At 53.3% G+C, this 16,207-nt stretch overlaps 1 protein-coding gene and 1 long non-coding RNA gene across 4 annotated transcripts in view; one reads left to right on the top strand and one right to left on the bottom strand.

Annotated features, from left to right (window-relative positions):
- The window catches only part of LOC137486353 (uncharacterized), a 417,767-nt gene that overhangs the window by 245,086 nt on the left and 156,474 nt on the right, over positions 1–16,207 (bottom strand). The gene's annotated exons all lie outside the window — the stretch shown is intronic.
- Positions 1,733–16,207, top strand: part of EHMT1 (euchromatic histone lysine methyltransferase 1) — a 120,694-nt gene continuing 106,219 nt past the window's right edge. The window contains exon 1 of one of the 3 annotated variants that reach the window (XM_068211549.1): positions 1,733–1,801. In XM_068211549.1, the coding sequence (XP_068067650.1) occupies positions 1,781–1,801 (21 nt within the window). In that variant the 5' untranslated portion in view covers positions 1,733–1,780. Of the gene's footprint in view, positions 1,802–8,359; positions 8,529–16,207 lie in introns of those variants that run through there. The other 2 variants (XM_068211546.1, XM_068211558.1) reach the window with 2 other exon arrangements.

The following is a 16,207-nucleotide window of genomic DNA, read 5'->3' as shown; positions in this document are numbered from 1 at the left end:
GGGGGACACTCAGGGTGACCGGGGGGACACTCAGGGTGACCGGGGGGACACACCGCCCGGGAGGGCCCCGCTGGGGATGCTCCGGCGGAGCTGCGGCGCTCTGCTGTCCCAGCCTGTCCCAGTCTGTCCCAGCCTGTCCCAGCCCGGGTCACCGCGGTGCGTGCGGGCAGCGGGGGCAGCACAAACCCCCCCGGCTCAGTCAGTGCATCGAGACAGCGGCAGCCCCGGAGCTGCACAGCTGTGCCAGGAGTGTCCGGGGGCTGGAGGTGTGGGATGGGAGCGGGATAACCCCGGCTGTGCCCCAGCACCCGGCCAGGGCTGCCCCTGGCTGCTGCCCACGCCCGGAGCGCCGCAGGGTGAGAGATTCCCTGTAAAACACCGTAGGAACCCTCAGGGAGAACGGACCCCAAGGATCACCCAGCCCAGCCCCTGGCCCTGCCCAGACCCCCACCAACCCCACCCTGGGCATCCCTGGCAGCGCTGGCCCAACGCTCCAGGAGCTCTGGCAGCCTCGGGGCCGTGCCCATTCCCTGGGGAGCCTGGGCAGTGCCAGCACCCTCTGGGGGAAGAACCTTTCCTGCTCTCCAGCCTGACCTGCCCTGGCCCAGCCCCAGCCGTTCCCTGGCTCCTGTCCCTGTCCCAGAGCAGAGATGGGAGCTGCCCCTCGGGAGGAGCTGGAACAGAAGTGTCCATTTGTTCACTCAGAGGAGCGAGGTGTCAGCTGGAGCTGCAGGAGAGCGGCCTGAGGACCGAGGGATGGGGTCTGTGCCTCCAGAGAGCAGAAAAGAAATGTGTAAATTGACTTCAGAGAACTCAAAGGCGCCTGTTTCCCCCCAAGAAACACGAAGTGTCCTGTCCAGGAGGCTGGTGCAGCGGTACCTGCCCATCCCTGTGTCTCCCTGGGGCAGGTGTGACTTCCTCAGGGTGTCTGAGGCACACCTGGGGCAGGTGTGACTTCTGACACAGCTGTGGGGCCAAGGGACCCTTGTAGGTGTTTATCTCCCCTCTTGTGCTATTTTCTGCTTTCCTGGAGAGCTGTAAAAGGGATAATTGTTTTACAGTCATGGGTTTAGGGCCTGGGCATTGGGAGGGGCCCTGTGGGGGTCGGGAGGGTTGCAGCTGTTGTGGGAAAGGGGCTGAAGAGGCTGAAGGGACCCCTCTGTGGGGCAGAGCCAGGGCGAGCTGCTCCCTCTGCCCCATCCCTGTCTTTAGGTGACACAGACCCCAAAAACCTTGCACAAATTGGGCTGAAATGACCCCAAAGTGGGAGAAGCTAAAAACGGAGGGGGTTTCCCATGGTTAACCTTTTGGCAGGAAAAACAGAGGGACTTTTTGACGCTTTCTGGGATTTTTGCAGGGATTTTATTCTATGTAGGTTTTTGGGCAAGCCGTGCTGCTGAAAGTTTGGGACGCTCACGATGCGTTCAGCTGGGAACGGCGGCTGCTCTTCCCCCGCAGCCTCGGGGTGTGCGGGGCACTCGGGGCTCTGGGCAGGATCCGTGAGGAGCGCGGTTTGTGGGAGCCGGTGCGGGGAGCGCGGGGTCCGTCCCCACCCCAGCGCTGTCCCCGCAGCCCGGTCCCCGCTCCGCCTGTACGGCACCGCCCGATGGGCGCCGCCATGACGCCGTACGGACCGCGGGGCCCCTGGGGGCCGCCATGCTGCCGCGCGCATGCGCCGTGCCCGGCCGAGAGTCTCCATTGAGAAGAATGAGGGGCAAGGGGCGGAGCCAAGGCGCGAGGAGCCGCCGGGGGGGCGGGGCTGCGCTCCGGGGCTCCGGCCATGGCCACAGTGGATGCCGAGGTGAGTGAGAGCGGCGGCGTCCATCTACCCGGGCGGGGGGAAGGAAGATGGGGGAGCGTGGAGTGGTATCGCCCAGGGCCAGGCGGGTTCTGTCGGAGGCCGGGAGGGGGGCCGTGCCCCCGCCGCCCCATGGTTCAGTCCAACTCCTCTGAGGGGAAGAATGTGGGAGCTGCTGCCATTGTGTGTAGGGGGGCCCGGGACTCTGTATAAGTTACACCCCTCCGCGGTGAGTCAGTGGTATGTGCCATACAGATTCCGGGGCTCCCCCCAGTGGGAGCGAGTGCGTGTGGCGGAGGCGGGAGGGGGGAGCGGCGGGGCCGCCATCCACGTTCCGGGGCCGCCCCATGCGGCGGGGCGGCGCTGGCGCGGCTCCATCCAGAGTCCGGGGCCCGGCCGGGCGCGGCGGCGGCGGCGGCGGGCGGGCCGGTGCTATGAGCCATGCAGGGTCCGGGGCGGCGGCGGGCGGGAGCCGTGCAGGGTCCGGGGCCCGCGGGCGGGAGGAGCCCCACGGGGGAGCCGGGGCTGCGCGTCCCGCGGGAGCCCGGCTCGGGAGGCTCTGCTCCCGGCGCTGCCGGTGCGCTCCTCCGGGGACGGAACGGCACTGCCGTGCCTCCCCCGAGCCGCGCCGACCCGCCCGGGCTCTCCCGAGCGCGGCCGGGGCTGCCCTGCCGCACCGGGCATGTACACTCAGTCATGGAACGGTTCGGGTTGGAAGGGACCGGGAGATCCAGTCCCAGCCCTGCCGTGGGCAGGGACACCTCCCGCTCTCCCCGGCTGCTCCAAGCCCCGTCCAGCCCGACCCGGGACACTTGCGGGGATCCAGGAGCAGCCACCGCATCCCTGCGCCAGCCGGAGCGGCCCGGGGGTGGCGGTGCCCGCAGAGCCCCTGTCACCCGCCGGGCTCGGGGGGACACCGGCCCCACATCCCCGGGAGAACCGTGGGGTGACGGCAGCGGGGCTCTGACCGTGCCCGGGGATGCGAGGGCACGCAGGGCTGCAGCACGGCTCCTTGTGCCGGCCCGACCTCCTGCCCCGGCTGTGCAGAGAATATGAACTTGTCACCAGTCTGTGCCCTCAGGTGAACACTGGAGAGCAGCTGGGCTGGCTGCTGAGCCTTCGTGCACAGAGAGAGCCACCAGGTAATGACACAGGTGTGCATCGAACACGGGCCGTGACACAGGTGTGCAGTTGTACGGAGGCTGTCACCCAGGTGTGCATCGTGCAGAGACTAATACAGACGTACACTCGTGTATGGACTGTCATACAGGTGTACTGTTGTACAGACATTGTCATACAGGTGTGCATTGTGCACAGGCTGTCACACAGCTGTACAGCTGTACAGAGGCTGTCATACAGGTGTGCATCGTGCACAGGCTGTCATACAGCTGTACAGAGGCTGTCATACAGGTGTGCATCGTGCACAGGCTGTCACACAGCTGTACAGCTGTACAGAGGCTGTCATACAGGTGTGCATTGTGCACAGGCTGTCACACAGCTGTACAGAGGCTGTCATACAGGTGTGCATTGTGCACAGGCTGTCACACAGCTGTACAGCTGTACAGAGGCTGTCATACAGGTGTGCATCGTGCACAGGCTGTCATACAGCTGTACAGAGGCTGTCATACAGGTGTGCATTGTGCACAGGCTGTCACACAGCTGTACAGAGGCTGTCATACAGGTGTGCATTGTGCACAGGCTGTCACACAGCTGTACAGCTGTACAGAGGCTGTCATACAGGTGTGCATCGTGCACAGGTTATAACACAGGCGTACATTTGTACAGACTGTAATACAGATGTGCACTGTACACAGACTGTGATCCAGGTGTGCATCATTCTCAGGCTGTCATACAGGTGTGCACTCGTGTATGGACTGTCATACAGGTGTGCAGCTGTACAGAGGCTGTCATACAGGTGTGCTTTGTACACAGGTGTGCACTGTCATACAGGTGTACAGCTGTACAGAGGCTGTCATACAGGTGTGCTTTGTACACAGGTGTGCACATGTATGGACTGTAATACAGGTGTACAGCTGTACAGAGGCTGTCATACAGGTGTGCTTCGTACACATGTATGGACTGTCATACAGGTGTGCAGCTGTACAGAGGCTGTCATACAGGTGTGCATCATGCACAGGCTGTCATACAGGTGTGCAGTTGTACAGAGGCTGTCATACAGGTGTGCATCGTGCACAGGTTGTAACACAGGTGTGTTATAGACTATCATACAGGTGTGCACTGTACGCAGAGTAATGGAGGTGTACAGTTGTGCATAGGCAATAATACAGGTGTGCACATATGTACAGGCTGTAGTGCAGGTGTGCATCACTGTCAGACTGTCATACAGGTGTGCACTGTCCACAGACTGTGATCCAGCTGTGCATCACAGGCAGGCTGATCCAGGTGCACGCTCGTGTGCAGACCCCGCTGGAGCTTGTGCCCACAGCCAGGTGTGGTCGCTGATGTGGGCCCACCCAGGTGTGCCAGGCTGGCTGCTGCCTTTCCCAGCTCTCTCTCTCCCTTGCTGACAGGGCTGTGCTCTGGCCTGGAACGTCTGCCCCGTGTGGGGCAGACACAGGTTTGGCACAGCCATGCAGGTGACACTGGCAGAGCTTTGGAAGTGCTGCAGACAGCTTGGATTTATCACTCAGGCAGGATTCCCATCATTGTTGCAGGGAGATTGTCCCAGGCTTCCTTTATGTTTTCTGTTCCATCCCAATTGGCCTGATCCTGCTGCCTTCCCCTGGTGCTTTTGCAGAGGACGAGTGTTAATTTTTCCCTGTGACAGAGGAATCAGCCCTTGAGTGCCTCTGTGACTCCTTGGTCCAGTTTTGCTTCCAGGAGGATGGCACGGCTGTAAGTGGGGCAGGAGTTGGCTCATAGCTCATCAACTCCTAATGCACAGGTCAGTCCTAACCCTGCAGACACACAGGTTTTATTTTGGGAAGCATGTCCCAGGAGCCCTGGCTGGGTCTGCCCTGTGAGCAGAGCATTAAGAGCCACCGCTCTCCGAGTCAGGCAGAGTATCCCCAGATGTTGCTGTGGATTATGGGGAGGGAACAGTGACTCATTTGGAGTTTAATTCCTCCCCTCCCCCATTAACTCAGTTCTGTCTGAGGCCAGATCTTGCTTATACCCCTCTGAGGCCAGAGGGGAGGAAGTTGGTGTAAGTCAGGTTGGAATGTGGAGACTGGAGGAGAAGCTCTTTGCTTCCCTAGTGCTGGTGTGGGAGAGCAAGGAAAAACATCCCACATCCACTGTGTTCTGCCGAGTGCAAGATGGAATTGTTTCACTTGGTTAAGAGAGGTGCAGAGGTGTGTTTTTGGGAAGAGATCCTTTCTCCCAGCAAAGAGCTGGGAGGGAGTGGGCAGGTTGGGAAGGTGATGTCTGTGTGTCTGCAGGGAGTGCCCAACCAACTCTGCTGGCAGCCACTGAACTCCAGACAAAAACTCCCAGTCTAGAACAGCTTCTTGTCAGATATTAGTGTTGATGGTGGGGGGAGGATCTTTAAACACCAAGTTCTTGCTAAATCCTGTGAACTTCAGTTGTTGTTCTCTTCTGTTACCTGTCCCAGGTGATCTCTGTGTTGGTGAATGGCTGTGCTGCAGTCCTTAGGTGCAGTAACCACGAGGCTGCGGAAAAATCTGATTTTGCTGTTGGATTTCTTTAGTAGATATCTTGTATCCAGCCCAGTTTGGGGTTGTTAGGTGCTTCAGACCTACTGCACTAAAGTTTAAACCTCCTCCAGTTTGCATCAGTTTGCTGGAGAGCTGCCCTTGTGTTTGTGTGTTTCCCAAAATACTTGTTTGATGCAAGTTTGAAGTTCAAGCCGTGGTGTTTTTCCTGGGGCTCGTGGTGACCTGGGGAGGCTGGTGCAGGAAGTGAGGTGCGTGTGTGGCTTTGAGTGAAGTGGTTCCCTTAGAAGTCACGCTGCACTTTTCATCTTTTTTTTTTTCCCTTCTGTCTGTTCGGATCTGTAAAATCTCTCTTCTGGAGGTGCAGCTTTGATCTCTAAAGCGACGAGCCGGCAGAGCGGGCAGAATTCCTGGCTGAGGCTGGATCTGGGATGGACTCAGCACCCAGCAGCTCCCCACGCTGGGGCTGAGCAGTTCTCAGCTCAGCAGTGATGCTGAGGCTTCTCCCTGGCTTTGATCCCGGCTCTCATCCCCTCCAGCCGGCGCTGGGAGCTCCCTGAGCCCCCTGCCAGCTCAGTCACCTCCCCACGGCATCAAGGGACAAGGTTTCCCCAGCTCTGCCTGGAGAGAGGCTCCTGCAGCAGGTGCTGAGTGCAGGAGGGATCCCAGGAGCAGCCAGGATCTGGGAGCAGTGAGCAGGGAGGGAAGAGCTGCAGATTCCTACTCTGTGTCTGCCAGGTGTCGCACCATCCAGCTCTGCTTTCAGGCCTGCCCTCCCTCATTCCCTCCTGCCAGTCAGGAGAGGCCTCTGTGGTTTTTAATTCACATCCCATTTCAGTCACTTATCTCAAGAAGACCTGGTGTGTTTTAAACCCCACCACTCCTCCTCGGAGCTGTGTCCTGCAGGGCAGCTCCTTCCCCGGGGATCCCGAGGGCTCTGAGGTGTGTTCACACCACACTGAGCACACACAACACACCTGTGTTTCACTTGTGTTACATTTCTCCTGGGGCACCAGGTTAATACGTTTTAACTGTGTCTTTGGACAGAGAAAGAAGGGTTTCCCCCCCTGAACTCATAAGGAGGTTTTAGAACTTTTCTGAAGTAGGGAGGTTACTTTGTTAACAAGATTATAATTACACATAGCCCTGGCCCTGGCAAAGTCTTACCCTGTGTCAGATGGGTGCTAGCTTTTATGTTTTCCATGAATTCTTACATGTTGTGGGCTGGCAAAGGCCCATGGGGAACTCATCCTTTTCTTCCATCTAGAGAAACTTTAAATAATAACAGAATGAGCAAAAACGACTTGTGAAGCTTTAAGAAAGCCTTAGAAGTGCCCTTCAGCTGTGCTAAGCTGATGTGACTGAGCCAATGCGACTGAAGAGAGCATCTGAAGAACATTTTGTCAGTCGAGGCAGAATCAAAGGCCTGGGTTATACTTTAAATAAACTCCTCCAATATAATTATGCTGGCAGGAGAGAATTATTTTTCATTTCTTCTTGCTGAAATTGTAATAAAAGTCCTTGCTGTGGATGCAGCTTTATTAGTTTAGAGGTGATCCCAGACCAAGGTGCTTATTTTTTGCTTTTCAAAGCAGAGCCTTGGTCTCCGTTTGAGGAGTTTTGCCCACTTAGTTCTCTGTCCACGAATACAAAGGAATTGCTCTCCCACTGCTGTGTCAGCAGAAGCCCTGGGAGAGATGCAATTACCAGCAAAACCCCAACAGCAACAAGGAGAAGAAGCAGCTCCTCCATGGAGGGAGCCCCTTGGAGTCTCTGGGGCTGGATCCCTTCCTTGGGAGCAGCTGAGTGAGGAGGGCAGGAACATCCCTGAGCCAGAGCTGGAGCCCTGGGTATCCCATTTCCCAGTGTGCACCAGGGCAGCTGGTACTGGATGATCAGGGGCTGATCTGGAGTGCCAGTGAGGCCGTGCTCTTTATCAGCTTGCCTGGCCTTTTGTGCTCTGTCCCTTCCCCTCTCCACCCCAGAAGTGCTCTTCCCTGTGGGAAATGGATTTATAGCAAATTCTCAAAACCTGACAGAAGGCTCACATAGTATGCATCTCTATGCAAACCTTAAGATGAGAAATGCTGAAATTTTCTATAAATCCATTTCCCACACTTCTCCTCTTGCTTTTCCCTGGCAAAGTGCTGGTTCGGGCCACTGCATCCCAGAGGAGGAGGAGGTGAGAGGGGATTGTGTTTTGTGCAGGACTGTGAGAGGTTCAAGGAGTCTGTTTGGCAAGACACATTTTGCTGGAGAGTTCTCTCTTCCTGACTGTTGTGGAAGCCAAAGGTCACCCCGGAGCTCGGCCAGCTGTGTGTGGATCAGGTGGAGCAGGGAGCAGTCCTGTGAGTCTGTGCTCCCTTGATGTGGGGCTGTGTGGGCAGGGACATCCCATTGCTGATGGCTGGAGTCTGGTTGAAGTGGTGAAGTGAATCCAACAGGGAATGAAGAGTTTGGTGTGGCCCTCTTAGCTCTGGGAAGTTCATAAACCCAGAATAAACCATGTTTGGAGGAATGCTCAGTGTGGTATTGTGTGTCTGAAATAGAAAAACTTTTCAAAGCTTTCCTGCTTTTAAATAAAACTTTGTAGCATAGCAAAGTACCAAGCACATCCAGCACATCCTCTTTTCAAGTATGAAATGTTGCTCCAGGAGGATTCCTGTTTCCCTAATGCCCAGCACAATCCCCATCATTGTTTTGCCATTTGCTTCTGTCTCAGCCTGGGTTTCCATTTGGGATGGTTCAAAGCTGCTGCCTGACTGATGGCACAGGCAAATCCTGAGCCAGGTGAGCCCACCTGAGCTGTCTGTGTGTACCAGGGGCTGCCTTGGGGGTGGGGATGGGCTATTAAACCCATCCTTTTCAGTGTCTCTTTCTGGCAAGAGAGCTCTCTGAGGCAGTGTCAGTTCAGGACAGGGAGATGCTGAGTGGCAGAGCAGAAAATTCAGGTCCACTTCTGTTTGCATAAGGCTGATCATCCTGCAGAGCCAGCACATGGACAGGGAGGAAATTTGCAGGTGGTGCAGCTGGAGAGGAAGTAAATATGAAGCAAGATAACCAGGCTGACATGGATAAACCAAAAATAAAGCCAGGTAAGTGACTGAGCGTTCCAGGGAAATGTGAAATTTTGCGAACAGGGATAAAAATAATGACAGTGATTATATATCCTTGGGTCAGCTGGGCCAGAACTTGCTCCAGAAGGTGCTGTGAGCTCATACAGCATTTACAGCAGCAGCAGGACCAGGGAGCTGAGCTTAATGGGGATCAGAGGTGCCCAAAGACGGTGCAGGTCCATTCCCTGTGGTGTGGGGAGAGCCAGTCCAGGAGCCCTGGGATGCTGCAGCAGCACTGCCTGCTCCTGCTGCCCTCGGTGCTGAAAAGGAGCAATGAGGTATTTATTGCTTCTGGGGGCAGCCAGGATGAACCTGATGGGCTGAGCCATCCCTAGAGAAGGGAGCAGGGCATGAGGGCACCTCGGTGGAGAGGGAATGGCAGTCCAGGTGTCTGAGCTGCTACAGGCTCTGCTGGGGCCTTCATTACGGTAAAGGTTCTTCAGAGTGCTGCTTCAGGCTTTTAATTAATTTGGAGCTCAAGTGCAGATGTGGACAGAAAGCTTTGAGCATGTTGTCTTGCAAAAGGGAGCCCTGATCTCCCCAGGCTCTTGGCCATGACCTGCAGGTGCATTTGAGTACAGCCCTGAGAGCAATGAAATACATATTTCCCTCCTTTTCATTTTTAAGCATCAGCTCCAGGTTTCTTGAGAATCTGAGCTATCTTCTTCCTCTCCAGTTGCACATTTCCAATCCTTGCAGTTTCAGAGGAAGTTTTAATAGGTAATTTCTCCCACAGGCTCAAAGCCAGAAGGCAAATTACCCCAGTGCTTTATCCAACTTCAGTGGGAATTGGGGATGTTTCATATGCTGACCCAGAGCATTCAGAAGCTCTGCTTCTCTCAAAAATCATAATATTGTTTCAAGAAGTGGGAAATTAAACATGCACATGGTAGAAGACTTAGAAAGGATTAATGGGTTTCAAAATTACATGCTTCATCCAGCTGCTGATTTGGGAATTGAAAGCATGCCTGTTGCAGAATTGGGAGGGAGGTACTGAAACGTGGTGTTCCTCAGCATCCAGTGAATGCAAATATCCCAAATCTGTGATTCCAAAGCCTTGCCCAATTGCCAGACTGACTTCAGGTTTGATGCTGGATTAGCTCAGCCCAGGTGGGAGCAGCTGGGTGGAAAAGCCCTCTGTATATTTTATTTTTTCTTCCCTGTAGTTTAATTTGTCCTCTCTTGATTATCTCAGCTCCTGGGGTGTCACCCAAGGCATGCTTTTAGGCTGCTTTGACTGAAGTTCATTCCCTCTGTGTTTTGCTTTAGGCACATGGAAGGGACTCATGGAAGGTGCTGGAGACTCCTCTTGGCCCCTCCTGCCATGTGAGGAGGATTTGGGATCTGATTTGGGGCTGCACCTCCAGCCTGGAGGTTACTGGGACCTGCATTAAATAGGAGATGGATGTTGAAGTCACTTGCATTTTTGGGACCTGGGAAATTATCTTGCTGTTTTGGTGCATTTCTTATGTCCACTGGGGTTGGCAGCAAATTTACGGCCTGTCAAGTGTGGGTTTGCAGGTGTAAAGTAGAGAATATTTGTGTTTGGGAGATGAAAGCATTAACAATGAGCTGGGAGCTGGTTGGTGTGGTTCCATGTAGGATCCTGCCAGTTTGCACATTAACCTCCAGATTATGAGAATCTAAAACATGAGTCTGAATATTTTATTCATTGAAGAGTATTATTAATATTTGATGGCTTAAATCAACACCCAGAAGGCTCTGCAAAAAGCACCACTGCCGAGCTGGTAACCAAGACATGAGGTGCTTTTAATTGCAAACTTGTTTGTAATGGCTCTGTGTTTTAAATGTTAAGGGTCTGTGAATCCCATACATTAGAAATCCTTTTGTTCTTTGGATTAGGAATGGTGTTCTTTAGTTTTGCTAGGCTAGATTCAGATTGGTGCTTGAACGCCTTCTTAATATGCAAAGGTGATTGTTTGTAAAGTGTCCTGTCGGGCCTGGAGGTGACATCTGGAATATTTAATCCTTTTTGCCACACTCTGAGGACAAACAAGGACTGTTCATTTAAAGATGGCCCTCGGATGAGCTGGAATATTTCCTCTTGCTGTAGTGCCAGCTCCTGTAGCTCGGGGAGCATGTGCGGAGAGGTGAGGTGAAGGTCCTGCCTGTCCTTTAATCGACATCCCCCTGCACCAGGGCAATGCCACCAGTGAGCAGACAAACTGCAGCTCTGTCTGCTTTGAATTTGGGAATTCACAGCGCCAGGAGCTGCTGGCGTGCAGCGTTGGGAAAGGCCAGCGAGGGGGGATCATATTCTGTCTTTTATTTCCACTCTGCTTTCTAGGAGCTGCAAGTTGTATTTCTCATGGTTTTTTTTTTTTTTTTCAAGATTTTTAAAAGATTTCTGGCACACACAGTGAACTCCATGCCTATCTTGCACTTTTTCTGGGTTTTTACTGTGTGTTTTGTTGTTTCCTTCCCTGTAGAATGTGCCCTTTGTGCTGGTGATCTGGTTATGTTCTTGTGTTTCTAGGAGTTTGCCTTTGATAAGAGCACGTTGGTATTAATCATTTATGGCTTTTATTAAAACCTTATTGGTTTGATGTTTTCTCAGCCTTCCAGACTGCCCTCACAGAGGCTGCTTTATAGATATCATTTATCTCCTGCCCCTGGATGACAGCAGCCCCAAATTTTCCCTCCTTCTGCAGATGCTGGTGCTTTGTGCAGGGAGGATGTGCACGTTGTGTGGCTGTTGCTGCTGGGATCGTGGCTCATGTGTAGGCTGGAATTGGGGCTTGAGGCTGTGTCAGTGACATGGGACACACGGACTGTCCCCATCCCCATCCCCATCCCCATCCCCATCCCCATCCCCATCCCCATCCCCATCCCCATCCCCATCCCCATCCCCATCCCCATCCCCATCCCCATCCCCATCCCCATCCCCATCCCCATTCCCATCCCCATCCCCATCCCCATCCCCATCCCCATCCCCATCCCCATCCCCATTCCCATTCCCATCCCCATCCCCATCCCCATCCCCATCCCCATCCCATCCCCATCCTATCCCCATCCCCAGCCAGTGTGTGGCTCAGGTTCCGACCCGGTGTGATCCCAGGGCTGTGCGAGAGGAGGAGAAGGGCAGGAGGTGATGAGGAATGAGGCTCATCTGTCAGGTCTGGGCCTTGGCTAGTGCTGGCAAGTTTCACCAGCCAACTTGCCTTTCTTCACCGGGCCTTTGTTCCCAGCCACGCTTCCCATGAAAGGCAGGAGCAGCGGCTGCTCCATTGGCTGCAGGAATCCTCCTCCCCACGCTGCACAGCCCTGCAGGGGATGAGCCCCAGGGCTGCCTTGGGGCTGGGAACCCCGGGCTGGCACTTGTGGGGTGCCGTGACAGGGAGGAGAACCAGCTGGGAGGGGGGATTTCCACTGTCTGCCCTGGGATGAGCCTCAGCACCTGTACCTCTTTAGGGTGGGCAAACCCTAAGGAAATGGCTTGGATATTCCCAGTGAGCTCCCAAGAACAGGGAGGTTTGATCTGGTTCCCCCCACTCGTGACCCAGCAGCTCGAGGCCAGCGTGGGCAGAGCTGCAGAATTTGCGGACGTGGCCAGAGAACTGCAGGAGGAGGAGGAGGAGGAGGCCCTGTGTCTGTGTGTATTTATACTCTGCATGCCCAGGGATAGCTGAAACTCTCTTTAAATGACCAAAACTCCACGAGTGGAAGTTGGCTGGGGCTGCCAAGAGTAACTCCTGATGCAACAGTGGGCTCTAAAGAGAGATGTGAGTGTTTGTCCTGGTCACTCAGAGCCCTCCCTGCCCCATGGTGATGCTGATGCAGTTGCTGATCCCTGCCAAAGCAAGCAGTCCACACAAGGAGATTAGACAACAGTCCCTGCCCCCCTGCTGGGTGCTCGTTAGCATTACCTTGCCGATGTATTATTAATTAAGCTAATTTTTATTGCCCTGTAAGTGTGGAGGGTGCTTTGCAAGCGCAGAGCTTGTGTCCCAGGGTTCCTGAAGCATGGTCCCATGTGTGAAATGAGGCTTGGACTGTGTGGTTGAGTGTTGAGGAAAGGACAATCTATGGGTTTGGCTTTCTTTTTTCTCTCTTAGCAGCTGCCTGGCTTCATGTCTGGGGCTGGTGGAGTGTGGTGCTGTCTGAGCAGAGGGCGGAGGAAATGCTGTCTGTGCAGAATCAGTGCAGACAGACAACAGGACTTAAGTGCAAGCAGAGTTTGCAACATTGACCCTCCATAAGACAGAAGATTACCCAGACTGGAGTATTATATTAAAAAGAGTTTTGGGACCTGATCCAAACCTACAGAAGTCAGGGGGGGATTTGCCATCAGCTGCAGTTAGAGCAGCCTCCCTGCAGTGTACCCAGGCAATGGGGCAGGCAGCAGCTTAAACAAAAGAAGTTAAAGAAGTGTCCAGGCAAAGCTGGTTGAGGTTTTGCTGCCTGTGGTGCTTTTCCCAGCTGTAAAACAGAGGTAATTTTTCCCAAAGTTCAAAGGCTTGACTTGGTGTTGGAAGCCTTTAACTGGAATTGTTGAAGAACTGCTGAATGTTAATTTTTAAATGTAGAGATTATCTTTGTTAGGTAAGAGATGGTGAGTTACATAACGGTCACTGTTTTATATGCTTTGGTTTTTGGCTTTATTCCTTGACATCATGGTCAGGCCTGATGAAGGGAATAGAAAACTTCTAGGAGCACTTTGTAAAGTATGAACTATTTGTGATCAAAGCCAGTGGGACTCTGAAGATCCAGCTCCTCGTCTTTGGACTGGTGATAGCAGCCTTGGATTCACCTTGAAAATGGGACCTGTGATCTTTCGTATGTTCTTATTTTGTTCTTAAATTAGGCTAATGCATCCTGTTCCAGCCAGTGCAATTATTAACAAACCTGGGCAATTATGACATTTATTGTACAGACATTCTGTGCTCCTTGCTAGGAAAAATGCACTTTTAATAAACAAATCCACTTTGACAACCTGTCAAGGGCTTTTCTAAAGCAAAATTGAAAGAGTCACCTCTGTGACCTTTCTTTTCTGTTCTGTTGTGTTTGGGTTTTTTATGTTGTCTTGCAAGAGCACAGCAGCTGCAGCTGGAGGTTCAGGCCTGGTTTCAGAGGGCAGGGGAGTGCAGGAAAGCAGGAAGGGGATCCCAAGGGCTGGATCCCCCCACCAGCATCCCCTGCCCTGCTGTGTCACAGTGCAGGATCCTCCCAGCCACAGGCTGCATCTGGCCTTGCAGAAACCCTGGGGAAAACTCTGCTCTCTTGGTTGGTTCAGTTGTTTTACTTTTTAATTTTTTTTAATGAGAAAAAGCCCTGAATGTTTTGGCACAAATTCTCAATGCATTCTTTTATTCCACGTGTGACAAAAGGATGTGGTTGCTCAGCCTGGGTAGGAGCCACTCCATCGTGGGCTGCCACCAGGAGTTCAAGGCAGATCTTAAATCCTACTTAAACCTCCCTCTCCAGCAGATCGGCTTTGTTTGGCTCTGGGCACAGGAGTGGGAAGGAGTGTGTTATATTCAGTACTAGAAGTTAAATTGCACGGAAGGAAAATCAGCCAGGATTGTTTTCTCACTGCATTATCAGAACTGTGTGAAGGTTTGGCCAATGGAGGGTTGTGCTAACTGGAAATATCCCTGTGTGTCACGTCACCCAGGGAGGAAAGACAGAAGGAAAGAGACGGTTTCCTGCCTCTGCCAGCCATTCCCTGCTCCTGGGTGTCCCAACAGATTGTTCTTCCCTTGCTGCCTGGGGACTGAGACACACAGGCCACCTCTGCAAGGGAATTCCCAGGAGAATGGGTAACCACAGAATCACCGGATCACTCAGGCTGGAAGGACCACAGTGGCTCATCAGGCCCATTTCTTTCTGTGGGAATACTTGAATCAAAATGATTGTTAATCTCCGTGTGGGTTGAGCAGTGAGTTTTCCCAAGCTGAGTTTCAGAGCTGTAACCACTGCCATTATCTGGGTGCTGTGTCTCCTCCCCTGAGCTCCCCAGCTGTGCTGTGGCACTGGCACATCTGTCCCTCCCCACAGAGGCTGTATCACCTCACTGCCTGCTGGGCTGGGCAGCTTCTGGGAGGAGCAGTTAACATCTCTATCTTTTCTAGTGCATCCTCTGAGCTGCTGATGTGACAGCAGCTTCTTCAGGGATATGGTGCCCAAAATCAGATTAAAGCTCCTTTCCTTGCCCTGACAGCCCCCAGGGGTGTGATGAGGGATCTACCTGTGGCATAGGTTGTTTATATGAACACAGTTCCATGGGGGAATAGCCCACGGTGCAGGGCAGACCCAAAGCACGAGGAAGAGGAGCAGGGCAGTGCTGCTGAGGGCTCTGCTCTGGAATTACCCAACGAGGCCATACAGGTGGGTTTGGGACTTGCAAACATTAATGCATCAGAGCAGTAATTACTGATTGTGACAGCAATACTATTCCAGAGCATCCAGCACTGCAGGGAGAGCTGTTTGTGGTGGCACAGTGGCACAGACACTGGGAACAGGCTGCAGGTCCAGGCCCTGGCTGTGTGGGCAGGTGTGAGCCATGCCTCCAACCAGGAATGCTGCCTCGGAACGCTGTGTGGGTGTCTTGCATGGCTTGAACGTGGCTGCAGTTTTTGCTGGCAAAATTAGCCTTCCTGAGTGAAGTGAGCTGCTTCCATGGCATAAAGATCTTTCTGGATGGGCTCCTGGGCTCCTCAGCAGAGCAGGACGAAGCAGGAAGAAGCAGATTTGATGTGTTTTCCCCTCAGTTACAGGTTTTATCCATTAGGTTTGTAGAAATAATTGCCAGGATGATCATGGCAGTTCCTTTGCATCTTGAAAGCAGTGACTATTAATGAAGATTATGTTTGTATAATGTTGATACCCAGGTGGAAGCTCCTTGTGGGAAGTTTTGGGGCACAGCTGTGTTGGTATCAGGACATTCAGGCAGGAGAGCATTTCTGTTGGTCTAACTTTGACCTGTCTCAACAGAACTGTCATGTATAGAGGTGCCTTTATCAGGAATGGCTAAAAAGATGCCAAAATTGTGGATGGACCAGTCTTCAGGTCCTTGGATTAATTTACTTCTTTTTTTACATTATACAGTTCCAGCATTTGTCATTCTGTCTGTTTGAATTTTTGTATTTTTCTGTGGTTTTTGTTTTAATGTGTCAAATGGGGAAGAAGCTATTTTGGAATTGAGAAGCTGGACTGGAGGTGAAAGTTGAGGTGAGGCTGGAGCACATCCCAGTGCTCGGCTCTGCGTGCCGTGGGCAAGGTGCATTGCTGAACAGAGCTCAGAGGGGACAGAGATTCCCCCAGAGCTGTGAGCAGGCACGAGGAGACATCTGAGCATTGATACTGGGCTGGTTTAGAAGGTCACAGTCACAGCCATGGATAGCTGGGCCTTGGATCAAGTTGCAGCAAACCCTTCAGTTTTCCTCAGGTGTGGAGTCTCCCTGAGCAACCTTGGCCCTGTGTTCCAGGGCCAGGCAGGCTCTGCTGCTGGGATCCTCACAGTTCATGTGACTTCTGCACCTCTGAATTTTAATCCAGAGAGGGGGATAAATACTGTTCATCCTCTTTGCTGCTTGGTCTGTAACCTGTGCAGGTGGTCACAAGGAGGTGAGGCCAGCTCTGAGCCAGGCTTTGAGCCTCACTTCCCTGGAGCTGGTCCTGCCTTTGCTCATTTTCAT

The sequence above is a fragment of the Anomalospiza imberbis genome, chromosome 21 (assembly GCF_031753505.1).
Source record: "Anomalospiza imberbis isolate Cuckoo-Finch-1a 21T00152 chromosome 21, ASM3175350v1, whole genome shotgun sequence".
Classification (NCBI taxonomy): domain Eukaryota; kingdom Metazoa; phylum Chordata; class Aves; order Passeriformes; family Viduidae; genus Anomalospiza; species Anomalospiza imberbis.
Note: the sequence above shows the minus strand (reverse complement) of the source record. Positions and strands in the feature narration are given on the sequence as shown.